The sequence below is a fragment of the Oncorhynchus kisutch genome, linkage group LG19 (genome assembly GCF_002021735.2).
Source record: "Oncorhynchus kisutch isolate 150728-3 linkage group LG19, Okis_V2, whole genome shotgun sequence".
Lineage (NCBI taxonomy): Eukaryota > Metazoa > Chordata > Actinopteri > Salmoniformes > Salmonidae > Oncorhynchus > Oncorhynchus kisutch.
Genome location: NC_034192.2, coordinates 37,264,545 through 37,275,173, shown reverse-complemented (window position 1 = coordinate 37,275,173; position 10,629 = coordinate 37,264,545). Strand labels below are relative to the sequence as shown.

General features: G+C 40.7%; 1 protein-coding gene, 1 long non-coding RNA gene and 1 pseudogene across 4 annotated transcripts; all 3 read left to right on the top strand.

Moving 5' to 3' along the window:
* Positions 1 to 232: 232 nt before the first annotated feature.
* On the top strand, positions 233 to 2,405 carry LOC109880682 (uncharacterized). The gene is made up of 4 exons (XR_002253730.2): positions 233 to 436; positions 1,372 to 1,498; positions 1,581 to 1,690; positions 2,269 to 2,405. It is a non-coding gene; the product is annotated as an uncharacterized LOC109880682 (long non-coding RNA).
* A 1,007-nt stretch (positions 2,406 to 3,412) lies between these two features.
* LOC109880674 (NADH dehydrogenase [ubiquinone] iron-sulfur protein 8, mitochondrial-like) lies at positions 3,413 to 6,356 on the top strand (annotated as a pseudogene).
* Positions 6,357 to 6,468: 112 nt separating this feature from the next.
* ran (RAN, member RAS oncogene family) lies at positions 6,469 to 10,199 on the top strand. Of its 3 annotated transcripts, none has more exons than XM_020472872.2 (7): positions 6,469 to 6,587; positions 7,510 to 7,576; positions 7,706 to 7,790; positions 8,221 to 8,346; positions 9,122 to 9,309; positions 9,479 to 9,649; positions 9,817 to 10,194. In XM_020472872.2, the coding sequence occupies exons 2-7, from the start codon at positions 7,544 to 7,546 to the stop codon at positions 9,859 to 9,861; spliced, it is 648 nt and encodes a 215-aa protein (XP_020328461.1). In that variant the 5' UTR covers positions 6,469 to 6,587; positions 7,510 to 7,543; the 3' UTR covers positions 9,862 to 10,194. The 3 variants fall into 3 exon arrangements, with proteins under 3 accessions (XP_020328461.1, XP_020328462.1, XP_031653377.1); XM_020472873.2 differs by having other exon boundaries at positions 6,586 to 7,137; positions 9,817 to 10,199; XM_031797517.1 differs by having other exon boundaries at positions 6,587 to 6,678.
* Positions 10,200 to 10,629: the final 430 nt, after the last annotated feature.

Genomic DNA, 10,629 nt, shown 5'->3' with positions numbered 1-10,629 from the left:
TCTTACATGCTGACCAGACCGGAAACGTCGCGTGCGCAAGCGTCGCAAAATACATTTAGAAATCCATGTTATTCAATTATTGCACCCACACTGCTCGCTCTCGCCAACGAGCGTCTGAGATGCCAAGGGCTAAAATAGAACTTCTTCCTATTTCTGACGCAGATCGCGCTGAAAGTCCTGCTTCTCCCATGTCCTCATTGGTTTATAGAAGCAGGTACCCATGTGCCATCTCCTCATTGGTTATACCCACGTGGGTGATTGAAAGACCAACTGTTTTGCCGGTAGTCGTGGTAATACTATGAACGTTTAGATGCCGATCACCATATAAATTCAACGATGAAAAAGCCTGGAAGGAGGAGAGATGACTGGAAACAATTCGGTTGGCCATTTTATGTGTAGATTAATTTGTCGAAGTAGAGGACCTTGTGCAGTTCAGGTAAAATAACAACTCCATGTTTATATCCCAGGACAAATTAGCTAGCAACTGCAAGGTAACTAGCTAAATTGCCATACACGTTTAATGCTTTTCGACCAGTCCCCAAATTAATGTCATTGATTCAGAGTTTGTTTTGATATTTTAACCTGCGTGTCGTGATCGCGTTTGGTGTAGGGGACAAAATAAATGTATGCACTATGGTGCACGATGGCGCACTCTCGCAGCCCTCGTGTTACTTCATTTGCACACACTGTATATAGACTTTTGTATTGTGTTATTGACTGTACGTTTGTTTATTCCATATGTAACTCTGTGTTGTTGTTTGTGTCACATTGCTATGCTTTATCTTGGCCAGGTCACAGTTGTAAATGAGAGCTTGTTCTCAACTGGCTTACCTGGTTCAATAAAGGTGAAATAAAAAATGGGAATGTCTTATGTCCGTCCTACATGTAGTGTTGGTACATGGAATATTCCTCCACTGCATATATCATAAATTGCTATGGCAAATAGAAGTATTATGTTCAACAACTGACATTTTCAGATATTATTTTGACAAACACACTTTGGTGCTTACAATTCATTCTCTTGTCATTGTCATAGATTTGGTGGGCACTGTCATCTGTGATCTTTGTGATATAACTTTCTTTAAGCACGCACTGATGAAACGGTCACTTCATATTTTTTTCTTAAGGTCTACAAACGCTCTACATTTATTCGCTCTGTAATAGGGTTGGATCCTATATGCTACTTTTATTAATGTCCTGTAAACGGTTCAGTGCCTATAATTTAGGCTGTGTGGATGGGGCATAAAGGAGATTACCTCTACTAATAAATTACTACTAGATTGTAGTGATACGGAAACGGCATACAAATTTGGCTTGTGTATTAATTTGCCTATAACTAATCATAATTCCATTATGTTTACATAAAAACAGAGAATACTTCTAAATGAGAAGATCCTGCCATGGAAAAGACGACTGGTCGGACATAAAGTGGAAAGGAGGGGAAATAACTCCCACCATGCAGCAGGACACCTTCAGCTGTGGAGTCTTTGTAATGCAGGTTTGATAGTTATATTTTCAATAATGAATGGTTAGCTGTTAAGTGACGATTAGGTCAAAACTCTATTTTTTATTTGGCCAAGGAAGTTGCACAGAAATTCCCCAACATCCCTTCCCAAATTGATATGGAACCTTCAAAAACACATGGAGCAACTGCGACAAGAAATGGCTGAGGATATACTAAATATGTCTGGTATGTAATGACATTTAATTCAAAGTAAATGTAAATTATTTATTTTTATGTAGTTGTGTGGGACAGCCATATGTTCAGTTCATGGTCTACAATTTCTGTTTAATTTGTCAATATTACATTTTTATTCATTGATTTATTGGCCACCATTACTGTGGTTACATGTTCAGTATATGTATTGACCAGCAACCCCACTGCAGCCTACCTCACTAGCTCACTCTCCATCCCTGTTCAGTATATGTATTGACCAGCAACCCCACTACAGCCTACCTTACTAACTCCCTCTCCATCCCTGTTCAGTATATGTATTGACCAGCAAACCCACTACAGCCTACCTTACTAGCTCCCTCTCCATCCCTGTTCAGTATATGTATTGACCAGCAAACAGTAATTAGAAATAGATTTTTTGTTGTTGCATTGATGCATTGTGTCTTCTAACTGTCCAAGAATAGGATCCGAATTGTTAGGAAATATTTGTAAAATAAAATGATAATATGTATTAAATCCAGTACAATGGAATAACTAAGACGTGAATTTGAATGCAGCGTGTTCTGATTCCTCCTTCTCTTTCTGTCCAGCAGGGTCTTCACAAAAATGTACCTAAATCAATTTTGGAAAAAGGATTTTACTCACAAAAGACGTAGGATACGTTTTATCTATAAATTCTCTTCATTATTTCTCTTCATATGACAAAGAATAAAAATAATTTGCCAATAGATCGTAGACTTGATTCATGATGATGAATGCTAGCTAAGATTTTGAAAGTAAGATGTTGACATGATCAGTCCAATCAAAGCTACAGTACATATAACGTGATTTGATGTCATTTTATCTGTGGCCAATGACATTGAGCCTTCTTTTGGAAGGGCACTTATAATATAACTCTATGGCAGGACTCAAAGGGCTGACATTTTCGGATGTCTGCTCTTACTCAGCACTTAGACTTGGCCTGTGAGGTAGTGTCCCCATGAGTGACAGAACGCTGAGCCAATCAGGAGCAATGCTTCTATTTTCTGCTGGCTCGCCCCACCACCACAGAAAGCACTGAGCTAGGCTGAAACACCTGCATTTTGGAGCTGACTTACTCAAGAAAACCAAACAGAGACCATGTTCGTATGTGGCTTTATTAATTCAATTATATACTTTTTTCCTACATAGTTTGCAAACTGATATATGCGACACATATTAATGCCAGAATAACATGCAAAAAAAAGTGCTCTGCCCTAATTGCCCTGAATGATGGGTTGCCAATGTTTATTTAATCGTTTTTATGTCTTCACTATTATTCTACAATGTAGAAAATAGTAAAAATAAAGAAAAACCCTTGAATTAGTAGGTGTGTCCAAACTTTTGACTGGTACTGTGTGTGCAACAAAAGTTCAACATTCACCTTTTGCTACCCTTTTGTCAAGCCGTCTACGCATACAGTTTGATGCATATACCACACCGACAGGGTCATTTCATTTTGGTACACCAGCATTACATTCATTTCCAATGAAAAGCTGCGTTTGCCTTGCAGCATTGCGTTGCAGAGGCAGTTGCAGTGCATATGTTGGATTTATCGAACGTATGCGTCAAACTGTATAAGTAGACAGCTTGAAGGTGAATGTTGAACTTTTGTTGCATACAGAACCAGATGATGCTGCATAATATTTCGCGTAAAACAATGTCTGTGTGATCGAGTTGTGACTGCTGCCCCTCGAGTCTGCACAGCCCAGGCAGGTTGTCGGAGCAGGTGGGTTTATTTATATATATATTTACAATGATTGATGCTGTTTGCAGTTATATATTACAAAGTAGTAATTTGTCATGTTTATTTCGTTTTTTTAATCTGTATTCCTGCATTTCCTGATATTAACTATCATTGCTCAGAAAATATAAGGATATACTGAGCGCCGCCTGTCGGATACTTGGGAAGTTATCTGTCCGGTTTGAACAGCGATATTCAAGTGCACAGCATGTCATTTTTATTGACCTGACCCGCTTCCCCTGTCATAAGCTACAGACCTCTCATATAGACAACCGTGCCTTATTATTCAACGTTTTTTTTCTTCTATAACCGTTTTTCCTTAAGGTTTATTCATCAATTCATAGCCAGTTAATGTTATATCCACTGTGCGTGATTTACGAGGATCCGCACGCTTTTTCTTTCAACTTTGTTTTCCAGTGACATTAACCCTATTTAATGCTACAGTAGTAACCTATGCTGCAGGCCTGAATGTTCGTGCGGCTACAATTTTATGCAATTTATTTGTAAATTCAGTAGGATGTAAGGGCCAGATTGGGGACGGGAGATTAGGAAAGTGCAGGGTAAATCAGCTGCCTGGCAGTCTGTTCACCGCTTTACACACTCTCACAAATAGCGTCTGTGTTTAGGATGTGCTCACTGGAGGTCACATAGAAGGGGGTTTTCCTGCTGCTGGACATTTGCGGTCAGAATACAATATTTGTTCTATTTGACTGATTTATTTTTCAACAAATGCACTTTCTCTCTCTCTTTCACTCTCTCTCACTCTCTCCAGTTTCTTCTTTCTGTGATGTCTACTGCATTGTGTTTGCTTTACTGCTCCAGGCCAGGTAACATGAGACACCTCTAAATCTAATTGCCCTGAAGCTTCCAATGTTAGTGAATTGTGGACTTGCATTGCATCCTTATGACAGTCTGCCTTCATTTGGTGATGGATACCTGTGTCACTGTCCTCTCTGTTTCTTTGTTAGGTGCCTTTGGAGTCAACAGCCCTGCCTTGGTTCGACACTTCAGCCTCAGTGTAAGGGAGAGGGATGTACAGTAAGTAACACAAATGTTGATATTTAAGAGCAATAACACAATTGATTGTGCTTCTGATTTAAGGCAGCCCCCCGCAACTCTCTGATTCTGACGGGTTGGGTTAAATGTGGAAGACACATTTAGGTTGAATGCATTCAGTTGTGCAACTGACTAGGCATCCCCCCTTTCCCTTTCACATCATCTGCCTCTCTTCTCTCTCTCTCTCTCTCTTTCTCTGTCTGTCTGTGTAGAGTATGTGAATGCCAAAGAGCTGCCCCTTGATATGAGGTCAATCACAGACCGAGCTGCTCAGACTCTCATGTGGACCGAGCACACACACACCCACACCATAGGCCTAAATAAAATATTTTTTTTGTATTTTATTTTGCAATTTGTGACATTTGTTTTTTACAACTAAATCATACATAGACAAAAATGACATACAACTTAACGTTTACATACATTTCCACGAACATTAATGACATCACACATGCTCACACCCACATGTTCCCACCATATCCATCCCCAATGTTGTTTCAAATACTTGTAAGACTGCCCCATATGACTTAAAATTGTGTTATGTTGTTTCTGTCTGTAGCCAGATTTTTTTTCAATATTTAAAAATAAAGCATTTGCTTCTTCCATTCTCTTAACGGTGGAGTATAATTAAGTAATAGCTTCTTCAGTATAAGTGAGGGAAATAATATTGTCCATCCCATTGGGTATCTCACTGCATCCCTGCCATGTCTTGAAGTATGCCAATAGACCGATTTAAAAGTACATTTACATTGTAAAACTGACAGCCAGCTTTCTAACTCTGCCTATAACTTTTGGACTTCAAAGCACTCCCAGAAGGCATTAATTAGTTTCACACTTACGACATGACTCTGCTGTTGTGCTGTAGCATTTGTCAATTTTGTCTCTTGTTTAATAAATTCTATTAGATTCCTTTACCTGTCTTCCCACACTCCTCCAGGTTTGGGGATGACTATGAGTTACCTTTTCCGCGAGCCCGCTACCATCAACTACCCGTTTGAGAAGGGTCATGTCTCCTTGTTTCCGTGGTGAACATGCTCTGCGCCGGTACCCCAACGAAGAGGAGCATTGTGTCGCATGCAAGCTGTGTGAGGCTGTCTGCCCTGCCCAGGTGACCCTATACACACCTACTGTACCCTATACACATACTGCCTTCAATGCCCTGGTCACCATACACACGGGTACTACAAACTACTGTATATAGGCCTACATAAGCATTTCACTACACTTCTGGATTATTCTAGGGCTAAGGGGTTTTGGATTTATTTCTCTCTTTCATGTCCCTCAGGGTCCAAACTTTGAATTTGCCACAGAGACCTATGAGGAGTTGCTGTACAACAAAGAGAAGCTACTGAACAATGGAGATCAGTGGAAGTTGGAGATTGCTGCCAACATACAGGCAGACTACCTCTATAGATAGACCATCGTACTGGCAAACCAACCTAACTACATATACTATGCATACCGTAAACACTAAGACAATCTAATGTCAATGAATATTACACAAACAAAGCCTTAGATCATACTTTTAACATGGAGAGCCAGTAGGCCTATTGTCAGAGGGGAAAAAAAACACAAGTGTGAAAGTGCACACACAAATAGTACATGAATCATTATTTGATGACCGTGTATACCTAATGCACATTTTGTCATTAACAAAAACGTTAAAGTATTATAACTAGATGAAATTGTAGGTTATGTATTTGTATGAAGAAAATAAACGTTTTTTGACGGCCTCTTTTTGTGGATCTTTTCATCCACTTTTGGAAGAAGTTTAAAAGTGATATCTTGGCACTGTAGATACTGTAGCTTGATTTGCACTAATGAAAAATGTATCAACCCCTACAAAAATATCCATGAATTATAATCGACATACTAATATGCATTTCCTGTTGCTGCAGGATTATTTTTCTGTTCTAGCATACTGGCTCAAATTAAGATCCTACATCTGTACCTGTATGATATCATCCGGAGTTGTAACAAAAAGCATTGTATTGCTGGCATTGGTCACATGACATGGGCGGAAACTGACTCAATTCCACGCTGAATCTCCCGCGAACGCAGCCATTTACTCTTTTTCTCTTCGTTTCAACGCTGGTGAGTCTGAACATTTTTCCTGATGTGATGCTTGTCTACATTCAAATTTTAATCATTGTGAATAAAAATTGGTTTAATCGGAGACACTAAAGTACGTTGTTGGTGTACTTATACACTCAGTTTCGTAGTTATGTTAATACTATGCGAAGTTATTAGACAATTTTATTGTTTTCCAAGCCCATGCTAGCGAACGTTAGCTACCATGTTAGTAGCGAACGTTAGCTTTGTGATAAGTGGTTCTGTTGGCGAAATGCTAGCTAACTGGATTGCGAGACTTTGCTTAATTTGTTTCTGCAATTGAAACGAACTATTGTTATTGTCAATCCAAATAACATTTGTCTAGTTGTTTGCTTTGAGACGGAGTTTGTTGTCTAACAAACTGACGTTAGTCTTTTAGCTAAACTGGGGACAGATTTTAGCGCTGCACAGACATTGTTCCAGTCGAAACTAGAAAAGTGCGGCAGCCTCAGCCTGCTGAATCAATGGCGTACTCATCAAATGCTAACTGTTAGCTAGCCATTCTCTGCGTTGAGGATGCATGCTGTGCTAGGTACAATTAAAACTATTTTATTTAGAAAGCATATATTCCTGCAATTAGGTTGTAATACTTCTGATTGTTTACACGTTTAAATATCGTGTTGTCAGATGTCTGAAAATATGCAATGTATTTGGAAGAAGTTGATAGAATTAAAACCGCCCAAAAACAAGCGTTAGCTAGCGAGGTTACTTGTTGGTTAGCTAGCAGCTAGTTCCTGGGCGCGTGCTGTTGTCTCGATATGTCGAAAGTTAGGTTGTTGTAGTTTAGCGATCCCATCATCAGAAAATATTTAGCAAACCAGTTAACTCTGTAGATAGTTGACCCATCTACACGGGTTAAGTAACTAGTTAACGTAACCATTCCGGCGCCTTGTCCTGTTTTTAGGAGAACATCAAAATCCACGACACATTTATTAACAATGGCAGAAGGCGAGCCACAGGTCCAGTTCAAGGTGAGGGCTATTACTTATATCTCAGACGTCAACGGTTTTAGAGCGTGAAATTGGATTATATGTTTGGTCATGAGTAGTTAGCTGCTGTTTTCACCTATGTTTCAACTTCTATCCCTCTTCCCCTCTCAGCTTGTGTTGGTTGGCGATGGAGGAACGGGAAAGACTACTTTCGTCAAAAGACATTTGACGGGAGAGTTTGAGAAGAAATATGTTGGTAAGTCACTCCCATCGGCATGTAATTACTTAAACAACACACCGTTTTTTAAAAGCGAGAACACAGCCACATGGGATGATAAATGGGTGTTAGGCCTCTGCACACAGCCTGTAATAGTAGAATGCTTAATCAGAATTTGTCATTGGGAGGGGGCTGTGTTGTCAGATTCAACTGTCAGAGTTGCAGAGGCCTCCAATATGAGAGGATACATGGAGGCACCAGATGGCAATGTGCAGCACGGGTGTGACACTGAATGAAACAAACAGCCACCATTCTAGCATCTTCTAATCTCGACAGTTTTACTAAACTGTCTTTCTCCTCTCACCATTTCTCCTTTGCACCCCACCTTTCTCTCCCTTATTTCTTGCTATCTCTCCTGTCTTTTCTCCTTTTGGGTTTCCCCTCTATTCTCCCCTTTCCTTTCTTCTAGCCACTCTGGGAGTGGAGGTGCACCCGCTGGTCTTTCACACTAACAGAGGGGCCATCAAATACAACGTGTGGGACACAGCCGGGCAGGAGAAATTTGGAGGGCTCCGAGACGGCTACTACATCCAAGGTATGGTATAAAACGGTACTTATTAGCTTATCCTAGAGTTTTTCATGACCAGGAGGAAGAACTCTAACTCTAGTTACTAAAAATAACTCCCTGCTCAACAAAAAATACTTGGATACAGAGCTTTGTATGGAAGGTCACTGGCCAGTTCTTACAACCAGGAACTAATGAATGACAGTAGTTCATAATGGGTAACCACTAGAGGTCGACCGAATATGGTCGATGCCGATTATTGGAGGAACAAAAAGCATATACCGACTAATCAGTCTTTTTAAATATTATTTATTATTGTTTTTTTTTGTGTAATGACAGTTACAACAATACTGAATAAAATCAATTACAAACACAATTTCAGGCACCGCATTGATTATATGCAACGCAGGACAAGCTAGTTAAACAAGTAATATCACTAACATGTGTAGTTTGATTGTTTTTCATATAAGCTTAATGCTAGCACGCAACTTACCATGGCTCCTCGCTGCCTGCACTTGCATAACAGGTGGTCAGCCTGCCACGCAGTCTCCTCGTGGACTGCAATATAATCGGCGTCCAAAAATGCTGATTACCGATTTGAGAACTTGAAATCGGCCCTAATGAATTGGCCATTCCGATTAATCGGTTGATCTCTAGTGACCACTTCCCCCTCTAAGGATGCTGTGTTGAGAAGATTCATGTTGTGACTCTCCCTCTCTACATCCTTCTCTCGCTTTCGTTGACTCTTCACTCCATCCACTTTTCTCTCCACTCCTACTTTGTACTCTCACTTTCCACTCTCCAGCCCAGTGTGCGATCATCATGTTTGACGTCACGTCTCGAGTCACCTACAAGAACGTACCCAACTGGCATCGTGACCTGGTGCGTGTCTGTGAGAACATTCCCATAGTCCTCTGCGGCAACAAGGTGGATATCAAAGACCGTAAAGTCAAAGCCAAGAGCATTGTATTCCATCGCAAAAAGAACCTCCAGGTGATTATTACACACTTTATTACAGTAGACTGTTCTTATGCAGTGTGTTTCTGTGCAAACTGAAAGACTAGCCCTGATGGAAATAATGGGTAAACAAGCAACATTTGTGACTGTGTGCACCACAGCAAGGTAATCCTCTCTTCTTATTCTCTCACCCCTTCTCTCTCAGTACTATGACATCTCTGCTAAGAGTAATTACAACTTTGAGAAGCCCTTCCTGTGGCTAGCACGGAAGCTGATTGGAGACCCCAACCTGGAGTTTGTGGCCATGCCCGCCCTCGCCCCCCCAGAGATCCTCATGGACCCCTCCCTCGCTGCGCAGTACGAGCACGACCTCAAAGTGAGTAGAACCATAGTGGCCCAGCACGGGTATATGGACTGCATAGAGACCAAACTGTAAAATGTTATCAGATGAAATTGGATCAGATTTGCTATCAATGTCTTTTGTTATGTTGCTGATTGTAAATGGTGTATCGTCATAAGTTATTCACTTTCTCCGCCCTCCAGGTTGCATCAGAAACAGCGCTCCCAGATGAAGATGATGACCTTTAACCTGTTACATATGACCCCCCCTACCCCCGCGTGGCAGGAAGTTGTCTGAGTTTGGCCCCTTTACTGTAAAATCCCGTTGCAGATTTATTTTTGAACTCTATTTTTTTGTTTTGCTTGTGTTTTAAAACGGAAAGAAATACAAACATGGTGAAGTCGTGTGGTTCTCTAGTTTCACTGTAAGACACACCGCCCTAGTGTTGGCATGGCAATGTTACTCACCATCATCAAGCACCACCCTCTGCCCTTCCCCGGCACACACGCTGGGCTAAGGCCGACTGACCGGAAGCACTTGGGGGGGGGGGGGAAATAAACTTTGAATAAAAACATTCTCAATATAACATGCAGTTCTTATTCATTGTTTTGCTAAATGTTTTAACGTGTGGCTAGGGGGTAGACGTTAAGCACGGTAGGCGCAAATCTTAGGTAGCTGATAAGAGGCCAGTGTTGGGGTCAATTCCATTTTAAAGTCAGTGAGTAACTTACTGCAGGTTCCTTCATAAATGACTTACCGATTAGACTGGAGAATTAAGCGATTTGATGCAAGACCGGTCTAAATCCTTTTCTTTCACGGGGACCCCCTCATGTTGACAAAATGTTTATTTCCCTGGTCTTGTCTTAATCATCCGGTGAATGATAATAACAAGGACTAGTAATCAACATTTTAAAATGGAGATACACTTTTCATTATTTTGGCCTCCCCACGTAATTGGAAGTAGTGTAAACGGAGCCTAAACTGGGGCTGTGAAGATTGGATGGAATTATGGGTAA

Coding starts and splice junctions, on each gene's coding strand:
- ran (XM_020472873.2), top strand. CDS start 7,544: ATGGCAGAAGGCGAGCCACAGGTCCAGTTCAAG. Junction 9,310..9,478: donor ATCGCAAAAAGAACCTCCAG/GTGATTATTACA, acceptor CTTCTCTCTCAG/TACTATGACATCTCTGCTAA. Junction 9,650..9,816: donor AGTACGAGCACGACCTCAAA/GTGAGTAGAACC, acceptor TCCGCCCTCCAG/GTTGCATCAGAAACAGCGCT.